General features: G+C 40.7%; 1 protein-coding gene across 1 annotated transcript; it reads left to right on the top strand.

Annotated features, from left to right (window-relative positions):
* Positions 1 to 803: 803 nt before the first annotated feature.
* LOC138982619 (actin-related protein 2/3 complex subunit 2-like) lies at positions 804 to 19,269 on the top strand. Its single transcript, XM_070355951.1, has 11 exons — positions 804 to 967; positions 2,651 to 2,685; positions 2,923 to 2,981; positions 3,446 to 3,499; positions 6,149 to 6,194; positions 7,285 to 7,471; positions 8,741 to 8,834; positions 9,470 to 9,596; positions 10,088 to 10,188; positions 11,720 to 11,820; positions 17,327 to 19,269. Exons 1-11 carry the CDS (start codon positions 894 to 896, stop codon positions 17,352 to 17,354), a joined length of 906 nt encoding a protein of 301 aa, XP_070212052.1. The 5' UTR covers positions 804 to 893; the 3' UTR covers positions 17,355 to 19,269.
* The last annotated feature ends 346 nt before the right edge of the window (positions 19,270 to 19,615 follow it).

Here is a 19,615-nt window from a genome sequence, read left to right as displayed (position 1 = left end):
CCAGTCCTAGCACTAATCCCATAATGCCAGACGCCAGGCGGAGCAGCCACTAGATTGCCAATTTTAAAGTCTTAGGTATGACCCGGCCGGGGTTTGAACCCACAACCTCCCGATCACGGGGCGGACGCCTTACCACTAGGCCAACCGTGCCAGTCTATGTGCGTATGAGTGTGTGTTTTGTGTGTATGAGATTTGTGTGAGTCAGTGTGTGTGTGTGTGTGTGTGTGTGTGGGTGTGTGTGTGTGTGGGTGGGTGTGTGTGTGCGTGTGTGTGTGTGTGTGTGTGAGTGTGCGTGCGTATGTACAGTGTGTGTGTGTGGGTGTGTGTCTGTTTGTATAAGAGAGAAAGAGAGAGAGAAAGAGAGAGAGAGTGGGTGGGTGTGTGTATGTGCGTGTGCGTAAGTGTATGTGTGTGTGTATGTGTGTTTGTTTGTAAAGGTGTTTATGTCCGTCTGTCTATATGTGCGTATGGGGGTGTGTTTTGTGTGTATGAAGTGTGTGTGAGAGAGTGAGTGAGTGCGTGTTAGTGAGTGTGTGCATGTGTGTGTGTGTGTTCGTGTGTGTGTGTGTTTGAGAGAGAGAAAGAGAGAGAGAGTAAGAGAGAGGTTTGTCTTTCGCTGGGGTATGCAGTGCCTTGGCGTTGCACATCTACTTAATTATATTCTTCGTTTGCTAGACATTTTAAAGTAGCATCATCAGAGCAGAGATACTGTAGATCTCTGATCAGAGTGAGTAAGCGAGAGTAGACTGTCAGGAAAAGAGAATTCTCGTTTAGAACATTCCGGTATTGCGCAAAGCCGCAGCCATCTTCCGCTAACTACTTCCTGTTCCTCGGTTACCTCCCAACTCCGTGCACCGAAGCTGCGTTCGGCTGTACAAACGACAAATACAACCATGATTTTGTTGGAATATAAAAACTTGATCGTCCAGGAGACGTTAAAGGACAAAATTCGCAATGTTGTAGAAGGGTAAGATGCCTTGTTCTTTATTTTTTGCTGTTTGCGTTTGGCTGTGTCAGAATGCGGAAGATGAAGATGTAACAGCATGAGAGAGGGGTGTGTATGCGTGAGTGACTAATCGGTCTCTGACTCTGTGTATTGAATTGCTGACGGCAGCAGTCGAATTGAAATGTACGGTTTTGTCTATTCTTGATGACCTTGCAGCTTGAAAGGTTGTGAATATGCGTGCAAGTTTACAAAGTAAATTAATTATTTGTGACCTGTCACCCGTCTCTAGACTTCTGTTGCACCCGAGTATAAACTATAATAGAGACAGTCTTCATGTCTCTGGTTACACACACACACAGTACAATGCACTTCATTTGGTCAACGTTGTGTGGTTGTAATTACAGTGTTCAAGATGAGCGAACGTGTAGCCTAGACCTGTAGGCCTACGTGTACATGTAGATATGACGTCACCCGTGCACACATCTTGGAGAATTGAGGTCTAACGAATGACGTCTCACAACGTGCGTGGTCGACCTTGGCGGTCAAGAAAGCCGCCGCGGTCATTGCGCAGACGACACTTCTAGACCGCCAATATTTTTTGTGCGCATCACGTGCTCCACATAAATCAGCCGGAAACGAAGCAATTGGGAAACCTGGATTGGTGTAGGTGATGCAGTCATCCAATTTTCCTATATAATATTGTTGTTTGCCTCGCAGCAAGATATGTAGATCTTGGCAAACACACGTAAAAACTAGATTTGATGACGTTACCTGTACACGTGCTGAAAAGTTTCACATCTAGATCTTTCTAATGTAAGGCCTAAAAAAAAAATAGGTGTGGTTACGGTAACCCGACCTACCCTATTTTTAGGGGCCGATCCTATAACTTTTTATTACATTTGTCCAAACAAAACAAAAAAAAAAGTGCAAAAAACGCAATGAAAGCGAAAGCGCCCGTGTCGCACACTTATTTCCCTGTCAAGTAGGTTTAATTTGTACACATTAGAAAAAAAAGTTTAAAAAAAAAAGTGATTGCCTACCTACCTACCCTAATTTTTTTTGGCTATGTTACCGTAACCACACCTATTTATTTTTTTGGCCTAAGCCCACGACTAAGTTACAGCTGAAGTTTGACCCACTCTGCAGCTTCATTTAAACTCTGCATCGTATGCAAAACACTTTGTTTTGGGCATTGCATGCTGATGTTGACCTGGCAAATTGTGAAAATATTGTCAACGATAAAGATTTATGTCACTTTTGGTCATGGATAAGCCGCTATGGTGGAAAAGCCACAGAGGTCCAAGTGGAGTAAAACTTATGTGCCTTGTAGGGCGTAAAATAAGCTATATCTAATGTCAACAGCACACAGACACACACGTCTTAAACTTGTTACAACTTTAAGGGGGGGAAAAAAAGTCTGTTTACGGTATCCCGACCGACCCTATTTTTTCGCGCGACCCTAGACTTTTTTTTTTGGCATTTGGGAAAAAAATAATATAAAATAAAAAAAGGCTTTGTTTTTTGGCAAAATAACTTAAAAATATGGGGTTTTTTAAGAAGAAAAAAAATCCCGACCTACCGGCCCTATATTTTTTTTGCCTGTGTTACCGTAAACAGACTCTTTTTGGGGGGGGCCTAACACCTCACCACCCCACCCCTAGTACTAGAAACTTCTTGAAATGTTGTTTTGACTTTTTGTTTCAGTGGAAAGCCAGATAATGTTGACATTACCGTTGCGGGTAAGTACTTACAAGTACTTTACTTTGTAATGATTATAATACTTGTTGTTGCAGTTCCCTTTTATGTACTATAAAAATGAGATAAAAACGTTTTTTGGTTTTTATGTCCATGATTAGCATTGATGTTATTTTGAAAATTGTAAATTACCAACCCAAATATTTTCTTTTAATCCTTTGAGGTACAGAAAAGCTTTAGAAGATGATAATGCTGACAAGCCACTCTCTGTTGTGTTGCAGATTTTGATGGGGTTCTTTTCCACATGTCTAATCCAGATGGAAACAAATCCAAAATTATGGTGAGAATATACTATTAGTATTACTATATATTCCAAAAACATTCAGGACTGATCAAGAAAGTGTATCAGATATTTGTGTACAAGCATGTTGTAATAGTGTGTCAGCTTTTGATTACAAACTGGTGAGCACCGATCATGGCAAGGACCCTGTTATACTAGCATGGGCATCACAAGTTTTTGCACATGTATGGAAGTTCACATGAGTTAGAATTAAAGTTTGCAAATGTTTATCTGTTGAAATGGAGTTTATCATAATGTAATACTGTTGGCTTGTTTATTTTGCTTTTCTCTCTCTCAGAAACTTCATCACAATGCAGACTACATTCACTGCTTTTTCTGTGCATAAATCATGTGAATAACAATGCATTGCTTAATTTTGGCACGCATATAAAATTAGTGTTGGTGTGTGACAAGGATGATGTGTTTTCTGTGTAACTAAAATCTATGTGATTGTTTGAAATCAGGTCAGCGTCTCCCTAAAGTTCTACAAAGACCTACAGGAGCATGGTGCTGATGACGTAAGTGTGTACAGCATACTGAATGAAAGATTCCTTCTTTCTTGAATGAACGATCATGTGCAGTAGTCCAGTGGAACCTCAATGTTGTACCCAGGTCTCAATCTGCGGTGATTGGCGCTTATTCTTTGATCTGACACATTGGTCTGACCCGATAGTTTTGACATGTTAGAACTTAGACGTCTGTTGACCATGTTTAGGTTCAGGATGGATTAGTTAGCAAGCCTTCACATTTGATGACATGCATACTTTCTAGAACTTGTGAGTTCATGCAGCAGAATAGAAGGGAGACATTCTTCTTTGACTCTGAACAGTGGAACCCAGTTTTTAAGACCCCAGATTAAAGACTTCCTACTGTTAAAAACTTGCTTTTCTAGCCTTTCTGTTCAGAATCTTAGTAAGTTTACCTTCATTTTAAGATCCCCTCCTGTTTAACATTAAGAGTCGAGACCTGATTTTTGCTAATTTCTTGATATCTTAAAAGGAGGGTTTCACTGTAGTTCCTTGTCAACGAGCACCTGTAGTGTAAAGGAGAAGTATGAACTGAAAAACTGACCCAGCCGTGCAAACATTCAGAACCAGGAAATAGAAGACAAAAATTAAAGTGTGTGACATTGTGCATTGGCTGTATAATTGCTAGTTTTTCCTTGTGAAGGCAGCGTGAAGTCAAACAGGGAAATCCTTCAAACAGAGAACAGGAAATAAGTACAACAAACCGTGCAGATGATTCAATTATTCATTGACACCTTTTGGAGTGGTAGAAACATAGTTTAATAAAAAGAAGGTTTGTAGGGTGTTTAATGCTCTTTTCCTGTTAGAGTAAAGGAAAAGGTCAAGTTAGGAGAGGTTTAATTGAGGCGGAAATTATGGCGGATTTCTTATAATTTGGTCGTTATGCTCAGTGTGCAACCTCATCATAGAATTCTTCACAATTTTTTTAATTTTTTCATGGACTGCTTAAGGTCCTTGTCTACATTTTTATATCGAAATCGCCATTTGACCATTAAAATGCGGAGTCTATTATCTACAAATATCAACAATACACCCCCTTTCAATCAGGAGAGACGAAGCCAGTGTAGCCGTTTGAAATTATCATTGTAGTATTCCAGCGTAGTACTCATAGTAGGATATCCTTATTTGGAAAATGCCAAGCGTAAAACTCCTCTCAAATCCCATGCATTTCGTGCGTTTAAAAAAAAAGCGTGGACAGCTAGCTCTCCAGTGTCAAACTGTTGCTGCACTTGTTTGGGCGTGGCTATAAGCATAGTGACATGAATTTGATTGGTCAGTATTTTTAGGCAAAGCACATGTTCTCAGCAAACAGAAAACAAAATATTGGAAGCGTGAGTCACGCTACCCAAAAATAAAATCTTTTTTTACATATATTTTTTTTTCTATAACTTTTTTCCCCATGGTTCATTCATCATTTGACATAATTTTGTATCGAAATCTAACCATAAGATTATTGAACAAGTCGCGTAAGGCGAAAATACAACATTTAGTCAAGTAGCTGTCGAACTCACAGAATGAAACTGAACGCAACGCAACGCAGCAAGACCGTATACTCGTAGCATCGTCACTCCACCGCCCGTGGCAAAGGCAGTGCCAGTGGAATTGACAAGAAGAGCGGGGTATTCGTTGCGCTGAGAAGGATAGCACGCTTTTCTGTACCTCTCTTCGTTTTAACTTTCTGAGCGTGTTTTTAATCCAAACATATCATATCTATATGTTTTTGGAATCAGGAACCGACAAGGAATAAGATGAAAGTGGTTTTAAATTGATTTCAGAAAAAAATTTTGATAATAATTTTTATATATTTAATTTTCAGAGCTTGTTGTTAATCCAAATATAACATATTTATATGTTTTTGGAATCAGCAAATGATGGAGAATAAGATGAACGTAAATTTGGATCGTTTTATAAAAATAAATTTTTTTTTACAATTTTCAGATTTTTAATGACCAAAGTCATTTATTAATTTTTAAGCCACCAAGCTGAAATGCAATACCGAAGTCCGGGCTTCGTCGAAGATTACTTGACCAAAATTTCAACCAATTTGGTTGAAAAATGAGGGCGTGACAGTGCCGCCTCAACTTTCACGAAAAGCCGGATATGACGTCATAAAAGACATTTATCGAAAAAATGAAAAAAACGTCTGGGGATTTCATACCCAGGAACTCTCATGTCAAATTTCATAAAGATCGGTCCAGTAGTTTAGTCTGAATCGCTCTACACACACACACAGACATACATACACCACGACCCTCGTCTCGATTCCCCCCTCTGCGTTAAAACATTTAGTCAAAACTTGACTACATGTAAAAAAAGCAAAAATGTAGATGACCACCTTTAAGTTGAAAGTGAATCATTGATTTGAGTGGCAGCTGGTAATTTACATTACTATGGTCCAGATCTATATGTTGTTTGTCATCAGCAGTCGGTGAAATACCATAATTTACTTCGACATATCGCTGACCTGCAAAACTTCTTTTAAAAAAGATGACGCCAAGGACTGTCTTAAACTTCAGAAATTGCCAAAACTGTTTGTCCATTTTGCAAATTTGCCCCCCAAAAAAGAAATGTTAGGAACATCCCCAGGCCCTGATACTTACTTAATACATACTTGCCTGATGCTTGATTTGTTTGTTTCAGCTGATCAAGAGGGAATATGGGGACTTCTTGGTGCCTGCTGAGCCTGGTAAGATCATTTTCTTCCACTGTCTGCCCTGCCTCAACCCCTATTCTTGGGAAGGGTTTGAATGAAATTTGATTAAGCAAAGAAAACATTCAATGTTCAGATTCCCTGACCGACCATAAGTTTTTCTCCCAACCTAAGAACTTGTTTTGACTGTTCAAAAAAAACCCTAATTTAAATGACAACTCTTGATTCTGCAGACTTTCCAAGGAAAGTTACTTTCTTCCCGACTTCCAGGGACACAGCTCGCTTGCTTTCCAGCCAATAAAAAGCCACATGCCCCTGTGTAAATAAAAAAGCAAATTCCAACAAACAACAAAAAAGTAACTGACCTACCGACCCTAATTTTGTTGTTACCTTGTCGTCAGAAACAAAGTTTAATTATTATTTTTTTTTTTAAACTCTTGCTTCAAGAGGAAAATAGTGAAGTTTCCCCATCAGAATGATATCATCCAAATGTGAATGCCATGTTTTGTCATAAATTAAACATTAATTAGGTGTTCCAATAACTAACCGTTCTACCCAATATTGACGGACTGTGTGATGATATCTTCTGCTATGGTCTGTTGAGACAGTGATATCAAAATCGAGACCGGAGGTCGAGATTTTGATATCACTGTCGAAACAGACCAATAGCAGAAGATATCATCACACAGTCAGTCAATGTTAGATATATTGCTAATTCTCTGGACATTTTGTATTTACTGTAAAGAAATTACAAAAGTATTTGTCTCAGTTTTGGCTGTTCCATATCCCTCCCTCTGATTATTATTTCTTTTTGTTCACTCTTTTCTTGTACTTTTCAGTATTTCAAAATATCTTTTCTTTCAAAAAGTCTTTAGTCACTTGTTCAACTAAATTCTGGGATAATTACATTTTCATATATATTTGTTTGTTTTTAAATTTAGGTGTTTTTGTTTTTGAAGTGGGGAAGCAAAAAAGAGGTCGTCGATATCAAAACTGATATCGACGGAAATTTCGTCGATATCACTTTTGCACTGAGCTCAGTTTTGCCCAATTGACCAATGGAAATCCACGTAACATATGAAATAGCAATATTTAATTTTATCATCCCAAATGTGTCTGTGTGCAGGCTACAACGTGTCAGTGGTGTTTGATTTGGAGAAGGTGCCAGGCGACTGGGAAAAGAGGGTGGAAAAGGCAGCTCTGCTCAAGAGGAATTGCTTTGCTTCCGTCTTTGAGAAGTACTTTGGATACCAGGAGCAAGGCACTGAGGGAAACAAGAGAGCTGTTGTCCACTATCGCGATGACGAGACTATGTGAGCATTGTGCTGCATGTGTTTGCACAATCTATCTTTTTGACGGATTTATATTATTGTCATTGTTACATGCACATGAAACATGCATACATGTGAGAGTGCACACACAAATACACTCGCACACACCACACACACTCACACTCACACTCACACTCACACACCAGTTTGCCTCTAATCCCCAGACATTTTCTCAAGGAAAGAACCTGTGGTTGTAACTGGTGGTCAGGTTAGTTGTAGAATTTTTTTTTTTTATCACATCTAGAGTTCTGTTTATTGTGAATTTTCCCCAGTGAAGAAGTTTGTTTTACCATAAACACCAATTCAAAGTTAGCATAATCTTCACGCTTTACTCAATCATTGTCTGGAAGATCATCATTTTGTCAAAATTCTTTGATTTGAGTGGAGGACAAAAATATAATGGAAACAACATCTCTGTGATCTTAACTGAAGGTTCTGCACATAATTATATGTGATGATGTGTACATCATATGTTTCAGTCTTTATTAAAACAAACAAAAACAGTAAATCAGACCAACAAAAAAGGGAAGAAAATATGGAAACAAACAGGCAGGAAACAAAAGTTTCAATAAAAAAGTTGTCTGGAAGTGCAGTCGGTTCGACTGGCGACCACCTCTCAAAAACGACCACCTGTCCAAAACAAGCACCAGTCCAAAACAACCACCAGTCCAAAACAACCACCAGTCCAAAACAACCACCAGTCCAAAACAACCACCCAAGGGATTCCGGAAAAGTTTATTTCTCTCTATAAATCACCTTTCTATTGCGACCACCTGTCTATAACGATCACTTTTGGTCGGTCCCTTGGGTGGTCACTATAGGCAGGTACTGTATCTTTATGTACACCGGCACGGTTGGCCTAGTGGATAGGCGTCCGCCCCGTGATCGGGAGGTCGTGGGTTCGAACCCCGGCCGGGTCATACCTAAGACTTTAAAATTGGCAATCTAGTGGCTGCTCCGCCTGGCGTCTGGCATTATGGGGTTAGTGCTAGGACTGGTTGGTCCGATGTCAGAATAATGTGACTGGGTGAGACATGAAGCCTGTGCTGCGACTTTTGTCTTGTGTGTGGCGCACGTTATATGTCTAAGCAGCACCGCCCTGATATGGCCCTTCGTGGTCGGCTGGGCGTTAAGCAAACAAACAAACAAACAAACAAAAATCTTTGTGTACAATTGACTGAGTTAGTTGAGTTTAGAAAGTTTATTTGTTTGAATGGAATTTCCTTATAATTTTCACGTACATATGTTAAGGTATGTGGAGGCAAAGAAGGACCGAGTGACAGTGATCTTTAGTACCACCTTCAAGGACATGGATGATGTCATCATTGGCAAAGTCTTTATGCAGGTTAGTGTGTGAACTAAACTTTTATCTTTTATTTATTTTTTTCTCCAAATGTCAAGAAACAAATTGTTCGCTTCTGATGATAGGACCCACACAATTATTGGTTGGTAGATGGTTTCATTTTTTTTATTAATTTAGTTTTGTGTAGCATTTGATTTCTCTCTTCTTTTTTTTGTAACCAGGCGCACATGTTTGTTCCTAGTTTGTTTGTGCAGTATTAATATGAGTGTGTGAGCATGTTTATTTTGTTGTGTGTTCGCGTTGGGTGTGTATGTCTGTCTACAGAATCAGTTTATTTTCATTTTTAATTGTGTGTAGTTGTGTTTTCCATGTTTTGGGCAAACTATGAGAGCTGTGTAGAGGAATGTGATCAAGACCATGTAATGCACCCGTTTGTTTATGAAACTATATGCTTATCAATCATTATGCTAACTGATGCTCCCCGGTAATTTATAATGTAGTTTACAATCCCTTATCCTCATGGACATTTTGGGACAAACAAAACTCGTCTTTATCCGAAAAACTGGCATGTATTTGACAGCAAAGATCAGCTTCCTTCAGTAATCCTAGAGAAAACGATACATTTATGCCAACGATGCTTAATCTCTGAGAGTATTTATTGTTTTGTCGCACTTCAGGAATTCAAGGAGGGAAGACGCAAGTACCAACAGGCTCCCCAGGTGTTGTTCAGTCACAAAGAACCTCCACAGGAACTTGCCAACACTGACGCCCGAATGGGGGATAACATTGGATACATCACGTTTGGTACGTTTCAATGAAACCACAAGATAGATTACTTGGTGGAGCAAGTGAGAATCCTTAGCACATGAAGCCGAAAGCAATCGAAAATGATTGTGAAAGTAGTTTTTTCATTTCAATACCTCGTATTCTTGCAGGTGCTAGAAGGCTTGTTCAGCATAACTCTTTATTTACTGTTTTAGTCTATATTTAGAGTGCTTACTCCCCTTTGTTTCATAGATCTGAGCAAATTAGAGTAAGGTTTTGTAACTGAGAAGCTTCTTTAAAGAACTACTAAAAGTCAGAGTTTTAGGTAACAAAACATATTCAGCTTTTTGAAGCACTGGTCCTGTTTCTTTGCAAACACATAGACCTTGATTACCACGTTGAGAATCTCCCACAGTCTTGTTGTGTTTTCTCTCAACATTTTGCTAACTGTCTCTCTTGCATCTTGCATTGTGTTCGGTTTTTTTAGTCAGTACATAGCTTATGGTGTGTTTTCTTCTTCCTTCTTTCAGTTTTGTTCCCACGTCACACTAGCGCATCTGCCCGAGACAACACTATCAACTTGATCCACACACTGAGGGACTACCTCCACTATCACATAAAGTGTTCCAAGGTCAGTAGTTGCTCTTAGAGGCATGTTAAAAGGCAGCTGTTGGGTTGTGGCTCTCAAAATCTGTTCATTAGAATGAGTTCTCATGTAACTAAAACTATACTTAAAAGTTACTTGGTGATTTTGACAGCTTGATAACACAAGTCCGAAGATTTTAGACATGCTACAATGTCTTTAATCGAAGAAAGTTTGCATTCTTGGCTGAGTCAATGCAGCCCGCTCGAAAATTACTTCCCTTGGACGTGTGACATCAGCCGTGGAATCGGCCGGGTTGAACGGTGCTCTCTTTATGCGGCCGTGTAGTGGGCGCAATCGGGTTGTCTAGTCAAGCCCTCAAGCATACTTCAAGGGTAGGTGAAGAGAAAATTAGGATGGGGTGACTTCTCCCAGGCCAAAATTTCACAGTAAAAAACGGAGTTCATAACATGTCTTCCGTCCCCCTCCTGCTTTTGTTCCACTTGAACCCTGTTTTTGTTCAACTTATTGGCAGATATTGTCACGCTTCGAGGAACACACAAACACACTCACACACAGACACGCACCCACAAACACACACACACACACACACACACACACACACACACACACACACATGCATGTTATTACACAAACACACACACACACCGTGTTATCACACACACACACACACACACACACACACACGATAACCATCACAAACACAGTTTGACAAATTCATCTTTGATTTTTTGCGGCCGAACCCGCCTCCCCCATTTTCCACACTAGATCCACTGTTTCATCTTTGTCTCCGTCTCTCTTCCCTTCATCTTATCTCGTCTATCTATACCGAGCAACAAAAGAAACGCGAATTCTCTTTAGAAATAAGTTTACTTTACATTTGAAAATTGCATAGCTAAAATACCTGACATTGAAACGAATCGAAATAAAGGTGAGATGTTCTTATAACACTCTACTTCGGTATGGGATCGTTCTTTGTTGTCCTGGGCAACGCAAAACCCGCCGGAAGGTCATTATGCGTATGACCCCCGCTGGCGTTGATGACTGTCTGACATCGGCGCCTCATGAAGTGGATGCATTAGTTGATACCATTTTCTCGACCAGGACCAAGATTGTGGAAAAGCACAGGTCCGAAAGTTTGGTTGAGACTATGCCAAGGACTGCTGAAAACTTGGGAAAATGGCAGCCAAAACTTGTATTGTCATTTGGGGGAAGAAAATAAGTCCTGGCAACATCCCTATGACTGAGGAGTGATTGGGTTGTGGGCATTGCCCATTGAGGAGTGCTGTTCCTTTTGAGGTCCAATGTCAGTGAATTTGTACACTCTGTTCTTCTTCTAAACAGAAAGAGAACAAAACAGTAACCAGGTTTGGTACATTCTTAATCAATATTTCGACAGCTTGTCGCATCCTTCTTCAGGATGGCAAACATGTGTTACGTTGTCTGCCCCATTCTGTCCTTTTTCTCTTCTTCTTCTACTTCTTCTTCTGTGTTCTGGTACACTCTGTTCAAAAAATAGTTTCATGTTCTGTTCCTGCACTTGCTTTGCTGTTTTCAGGCCTACATTCACCAAAGAATGCGAGCAAAGACGTCAGATTTCCTGAAAGTGCTGAACAGAGCAAGACCAGAAGTCAAAGACAAAGAAAAGAAAACGATCACGTGAGTCAAGTTTTTCTGATGGTTTAACTTGTGTGGAACTCTGTCAGTCTCTGTGCAGCAGTGGTGTAAACTGTAATCGTACAGTATCATATTGATATCATATCGTCATGTAAATTCGGGCTGCTTTCTCTCTGGGGAAAGCGAGCTGCCGTACAGTACAGTGCTACCCACTTTTTGAGTCACTTGAGAAAAAGTGACTCTATGTAATCGGTCAGTGTTAGTCTGTCCGGCCGGCCGTCCGGCCAGCCGTCCGGCCGGCCGTCCGTAGACACCACCTTAACGTTGGACTTTTCTCGGAAACTATCAAAGCGATCGGGCTCATATTTTGTTTAGTCGTGACCTCCAATGACCTCTACACTTTAACGATGGTTTCGTTGACCTTTGACCTTTTTCAAGGTCAAAGGTCAGCGTCAAAGGAAAAATTAGACATTTTATATCTTTGACAAAGTTCATCGGATGTGATTGAAACTTTGTAGGATTATTCTTTACATCAAAGTATTTACATCTGTAGCCTTTTACGAACGTTATCAGAAAAACAAGGGAGATAACTAGCCTTTTCTGTTCGGCAACACACAACTTAACGTTGGGCTTTTCTCGGAAACTATAAAAGTGACCGGGCTCAAATTTTATGTGAACGTGACTCATTGTGTTGTGAATAGCAATTTCTTCCTGTTCATCTGATGCCTCATATAATATTCAGAACTGCGAAAGTGACTCGATCGAGCGTTTGCTCTTCTTGTTTTCTTTTCTTTTTCCTGCATGTGTTTTTAAGCCCTGAGACTTTTGCTCTGAACTTGGAATTTCTATCTTGCGCATATCTTTGCGTCTCATTTACATGTAGTGCGAGCTATGGAGAACCAGTCTTCTTAAAGGTCCTTGTCTACATTTTTATTCCGAAATCGCCGTTTGACCATTAACCCTTTCAGCCCTAGGACCTCTGCAGGCTGGGCTGCTCCCTCAGCCTGGGACTTTTCAGCAGTTCAGAGCTGTCTGCTGGCCACTTTCTTAAATTACTCATAACTTCTAAACTACTTAACCTAGAACCTTCATATTTCACATTAATGCTCAGAATTGAATGCAGAGTGTTGTGTAAAAGTGTAGAAGTGTTTAGTTAAATTTGTGAGTTGGATCACTATAGTAAAGAACAAAAAAATAAAAAAATAAACAATACATCACACCTAATGACCTATGAAACAACAACAACACACACATGTAAACACAGACACACACAAAATCATGCAAAAACACAAGTAAAAGTTCAGAAGTTTGTCTTACCTTAAATTTGAATTCACCTCCACATCCACACATCCTTTGAAGATCAACACCAAACACCACAAAATTATGTCACTCCACTTGGTCCTTGTCACAACACCAAACACTGCAGTGTTCCACTCACTCTGACTCCTTGTCAGTATCACAGCCTTACTATTTTAGTTTTACAATACACAGTTATATTCTTTCTTGTTTCACAGGGTTTTTTTCTTTCTTTTTTTCTTCATTTCTCCCCTTATCAGTTTATGAAAAAAAACAAAAAAAACACAAGCGCTACACAGTCTGAAATTTGTTGTCACATCTTGAAGTCCCCTTGAAGTTTACACTCTTATTCTAATAGTTGCCAACTTTGAGTGTTCAATACACTGCTAACACACACATATTTTATGTACACAAGATAACATGGATGATGGGGGCAGGGGACAGGGGGTGTGGGCGGGGGACAGCACAGGGGAGAAGCAAAAAATCCGCAGGATGTTGTCAGGCTCACTGTTCAGAATTCCAGGTTTAGTGCCAGTTTTGCAGCTTCCTTGTAGTCCTCCTTTGTGTGGTAGATCTTGAAACACGGCTCGTAGCACATGCTTATGTTACACTGCTCGCACATGTAGCGGGTCTCCTTCTTCCGAAGGTAGCGAGCCTCTTTCTGCGGATCTCTAAAACTGCACACATGGCACAGTCGCTGTGGGTAGGCCTTGCTCTCCGTCGCAGGGATGTGGCACGAGAAGTGACGCGCTGTCAACCTCTCAGCAACAGGAGCATCACGCTTTGGTCCGTTGATCTTGACCTTGAGCGGAACGTCGCTCAGCAGCTGGCGTATCAAGTCCTTCGTGAATTCATACTGTGTTTTCGGCCGACGGACTTGCTGCTTGTACAGGATGTAGGCCTGCACTTTGGCCAGGTGAATCAGATGGAAGGCCATCCTCTTCCACCACTTGACAGTCTTCCTGTAGAAGCTGTAGTAGCCCAGGTTCTGGTCAAAGTTGTCCACACCATCCATGTTGGCGTTGTAGTCCAGGATGACGACAGGCTTGGTGACAGGAGGGGCATCCTGGTTCCTGTGGGCTGACGGCGGAGCTTCACCAGTCGCTGCAGTGTGGCGTGTTGAAAGAAAGGAGACGTTCTTTCTGTCGTTGATGCGGAGGCACAAAAGATTTCCCTTGCGCCGGAACCGGAACTCTCCTTTCTTCAGTTTCAGTTCCTTGGGGTGCAGAGACCTGGGCATGCCCACACGACCAGAAATGACGGTTCCAACTGCCATCGTGTTGTTCTGGCGCAGGTACTCATACAGAGCTACAGAGGAGAAAAAGGAGTCCATGTAGATGGTGTGGCCTTTTCCCAGGAAATCTTGTGTTAGACGTTTCACCACATTCTCCCCGTGATTCTTCTCTGGGCCATTTGGACCGGCACCGGTATACACCTGCATGCGACAAACAAATCCAGTATCGGCCTCACAGCAGCAGTACATCTTGATCCCGTAACGCGTCGGCTTGCTGGGGATGAACATTCTGAAGCTCAGACGACCACGCCATGGGACCATGGACTCATCCACAGACAGCTCCTGCTGAGGATAGTAGACATCCTTGAACCGTGTTGCCAAATGGTCGAAGAGAGGCCGGACTTTGTGGATCTTGTCTTCTCGGTTTCTGAAACAGAAATGAAAAAAATAAGGAAATATGGCAACAACCAACAAAAAAAAAGAAAAAAAAGTAAAATATATACATGCATAATATCTGTTGTTCTAATTCAGCAATTGTGTTTACATTCTAAATTTTTAATTTGAACTTTGAATACCCATGGCATTCTGAATTGTACTTGTGATCTGTATTTGTGGTTATTCTGTCTCTCTGAGTTTCACTGTTATCACATATAATTTTAGAAATACACATACACCACACAGCCCTGCACAATAAACTATGACATACTCACACAAACAAATGAGGGAAAAAAAACCACACACACACATAATTCACACTGTATAAAAGAAAATAATATGCGTTGAAAATAATGAAACTTGCCTCATTCCTTGGTTGTCGACCAAGTGAAAAAATCCAAGAATGGCGAGGTATCTGTCACGCGCCATGTAGTCCCCCCAGAACGGTGTTGTGCACAGGGGATCTGTCGACCAGTACTGTTTGATTTCTGGTTTCCAGAGAAGACCCATGTTTATGGTCAGTGCCAGGAATACTTTCATTTCCTGCACAGTGACAGGCTTCCACTTGGCAAACATGGAGTGTGGGGAGGCATCGGGTCTAGATTCACAACAGTGCTGGGCATACAAATTTGTCTGATTCACAAACAGTGCTATTTGTTCTTCTCCTATAAACAGGGAGAAGAAGTCCAGACAACTGGCATTGTCATCCATGTCAATCAGCAATCCAGAATGTTTAGCAAACTGAACAAGCTCTGGCTGAAAGTCAAGCAGACTCCAGCCATTTTCATCAGTTTCTGCAGGTGGAGGTGCTTCATTCACATTGTCAACAGCTGGTTGTGTATTTCTGTTCACTCCCCCTCTTCCTCTCCCTCTTCCTCTCCTCCTAGCTGTCACCACAGGTCGCGTAGGTGCATTCTCACTTTCAGACTCAGAACTTGTGTCATTCTCAGTCTCAAAATCAAAAAGTTCTGCGTCAAAAGCACGACCACGCCCCCTTGCCAGTCGAACAGGTCTTGTGGTTGAATTATCGCAGGATATTCCAGTTGAAGTCGAAGCCTGTGGTTCTATCGAAGCAATGTTGAATGCTGGTGCATTGTTCGACGAAGTTTCAGTACTTTCACTCGATTCTGATCGCGAATCCTCGATATCAGGATCAAAATCGCTGTCATCGTCACCAATTATCTCATCCAGTACTTGCTGGGCAGTGAAGCGTCTTCGCTTATCCATTGTTTCGACAAAAATCGAAGAAAACGTGATCAAAATCCAAAATTAGCGCGCACTTTCTAGCCTTTGTTATCGCAAACGAAGTTTTAGACGTAGTAGCCTCCCTTTTCTCATTAATATTCATGAGAATGACGTATCAAACGGGTTGCAACGAAACGGGTTTGAGCGCCCGTAGATTCTACCGGCACAGGCGCTGGTGAGCATTCAGAGGCGCCGGTAGAATCTACGGGCGCAGTGCTGAAAGGGTTAAAATGCAGAGTCTATTATCTACAAATATCAACAATACACCCCCTTTCGATCAGGAAAGACGAAGCCAGTGTAGCCGTTTGAAAATTCATTGTAGTATTCCAGCGTAGTACTCATAGTAGGATATCCTTGTTTGGAAAATGCCAAGCTCAAAACTCCTCTCAAATCCCGTGCATTTCGTGCGTTTAAAGAAAAGCGTGGACAGCGCTCCAGTGTCAAACTGTTGCTGCACTTGTTTGGGCGTGGCTATAAGCACAGTGACATGAATTTGATTGGTCAGTATTTTTAGGCAAAGCACATGTTCTCAGCAAACAGAAAACAAAATATTGGAAGCGTGAGTCACGCTACCCAAAAATAAAATCATTTTTTACACATATTTTTTTTCTATAACTTTTTTCCCCATGGTTCATTCATCATTTGACATAATTTTGTATCGAAATCTAACCATAAGATTATTGAAAAAAAAGCAAAAATGTAGACGACCACCTTTAAAGGGTGAAAGTCGTTTGTTCATTTCTATGCTCTTTATTCTTTCAGGTGCTAGGAGCTGGTTCTGCATAACTCTCACTCACTGTTGTTGTCTCTATGTCCAGGGATTACTTCCCTTTATTTCTGAGATCTTGTCATGATTGCTCTGCCTTACTTGCCTAAGATTCTCTCAGAACATGAAGATTTAGTGCTTTCTGGACAGGTCTCATTGTAATTCGTTAAGGTTATAAGACCGAGATGGTTACTATAACGATCTTTCTGTTCGTGTTTTGACCTTTTTTTGTTCGGTTGATATACAGTGTCTCAAGCGAGGACTATATTTGTTGTATGAGAACTTTAGTCATTCTGGCTGGGTTTTTTTTAAGTTTTTTTTTAGCCTGTCTGCTTATTGAAGTTATTCGTCTGTCTGTTTGTTAGTTGTCTGTCTCATTCTGTATTTTGTTCTGATTTCTCTATGTCTATTTTGTTTGTCAGGATTTTGCAGATAGCTGTCATGTTCAGCATGTTGAAAAAAAATGGGTGTACATTGCAATGCCTTTTCTTATTAATAACAGTGTTAACAGAAAAAAAAGATTCAACGCGTGTTGACTTGACCTAACCAAATGTTCCCTTGTCTGTTTGCAGAGGAAAGACTTTCAGCCGACAAAACTGATTGGTTCCTAGCTAGGAGATATATCGAAAGACGACTACCACCACTAACCGGGCAGCCGCCTGATGTACTGTTTTTTTTATCGTACTTTTTTTGTGGCTGGTGGTATAAAACTTCAAAGTCAAACTCTATGCATTTTGTCACTTTGTAAACTGTGACTCCTGAGCTCATGTGTATTCACACACAGAATACTGTTAGTGGTATTTATTGTTTTTGACTTTTCTTATTATGACATAGGTGTATTTCTCTCTCTGTGTGGAGAATCGTCGAAAACATTTCAGGTGTTTTGAACATTTCCAGAGTTTTATTTTACTTGTAGCTTTCTTTGCCATAACTCCTAATGTGTAAGGAATACACATTGTAAATCAGTTTTAGACATGGGAGCAAGATTTCATTCAGGACATATTCAAAGTGTTTCTGCTTTCTTATGATTATGTGTATTTTTTCGCTCTTAACATTTCCCTGAAAGGCTTGAACCATAGTTTGTTTATTTTTTGGCCCGGGGCAGGAGTTGTGTTCTGTTCACATGCAATAGTGTGGTTTTTTTTCTATTGGAAACTAGCCTCAGGTTAAGTCTTAATATGGCAAGGTGAGCTTTTACAAGCACCACAAACTTTAAATAATGTTGATGTTTGCAATGCAAACTATTTTTAGAAAGCTGACATTGATTTCTGCTTAATGAGAACGCAGAAAACGCTGTAGAAGTCATTTAAAGACGCTGCTTTTTTAGGCTGGTGACTAAAGTCTATTAGTTAGCAATGGTATGAGAGGTGATGCTTTGGTATGTCTTCTTGTTATTGAATTCACATGTAGTAATATATATGTTTCTACCCTTGCGCCAAAAATGCTGCAAGAGCTCTTTCGTGTGTTTGCGTGTGTGTGTATATATGTGTGTGCGTATGCTTTGTGCAAGGGTAGCTTTGCACACTCATGTTGATTCTATTCCATGATCTACTTTATTCTGCATTTTTAAAATGACCCCTGCACCTCTTTACGAATTTGATCATGTCACTGTATGAGATCCTCTGCCTCCTTTTTCGCCCGCTACTTTTTTCTCTCACCATATCTGATTGAACCTTAATTGTCACTCCTTATGTGCACCCAACCCCCCCCCCCCCCCCCCCCCCCCCCCATTTCTCACTAACCTAGACCTATGCTTTCTTCTCTGTTTCTGTTTAAGCCTGCAGTGTTGGATGTTATTAATATAAGCATTGTCTTCATGCCCTCTGTTTTTTCATTAGAAGTCACGTCGGCTAACTTGTCCATCTTCAACTTGTGTTTCTCCATTGAAAGTAATTTTCTTGACTGACGTTTTCATTGTGTCACATGCCGTGAACGCCATGTTTGTCATCACCTCGCCCATATCTTTTCTTAAACTGACGCGCTTCCCGAAAGTTATGCCACACTCTTCCGCTCTTTCAACCCCACCCACCCCTCCACCAGCACCTTCCCCGCCCATCCCCCTGCCCCAGCCCCCACCAACTCTCCCCCCACCCCCCACCACAGACATTACTCCAACTTTTCAAATGCTGCTGATATGAGAGTGGATGAATTTATTTGTAACAATGTAAACTTTCTTTTCACTGTGTAATTCCAGTCTGATCAGAGCGGTATGCTTTGGTCAAGACGAACAAAGGTATGAAAGTTGAACTTTTCTGGGTCTGTTTGGAATAGGTGCTTCTGTTAAAAGTGTATGCAGTTAAAATCAAATATTGATAATAACGTTTTGCATGTAGGCGTAGGTTCTTTTTCTCCCTTTCTGTCCCTTTAATGCGTACATCAGTGCTGATTAAAATCCTTATATGTGATGTTTAACGATTCATTAAGAGAACTGGTAATTTTTTTTCAAATTGATGCATACATATGAATGACTTGTCATGCTACTTCAGAAAGTCAAATATACAATGAGGTGCATTGAGATAGTGTGACAGTTTGTGCTTCAAGTGTATGTCGGCTAGCAGGCATTCCCACACACACGCACACTCATGTGTACATGCATATACGCACACACACTGACACATATGCATGAATACATACACACACACACACACACACACACACACACAGAGGGTGGTCACAGAAAGTCAAGCATAGGATGAGGTGCATTGAGATATTGAAATATCTTTGGTTGAAGTGTATGAGGACAAACAAGTATTCACACACACACACGTATGCAAGCAGGTATGTACCCACGCACATGACACTCGCATGTACACACACAAACTCAAACACGCACACACACACACACACGCACCACTGTAAAT

This window comes from Littorina saxatilis, linkage group LG12 (genome assembly GCF_037325665.1).
Source record: "Littorina saxatilis isolate snail1 linkage group LG12, US_GU_Lsax_2.0, whole genome shotgun sequence".
Classification (NCBI taxonomy): Eukaryota; Metazoa; Mollusca; class Gastropoda; order Littorinimorpha; family Littorinidae; genus Littorina; species Littorina saxatilis.
This window is presented reverse-complemented; position numbering and strand designations above follow the sequence as displayed.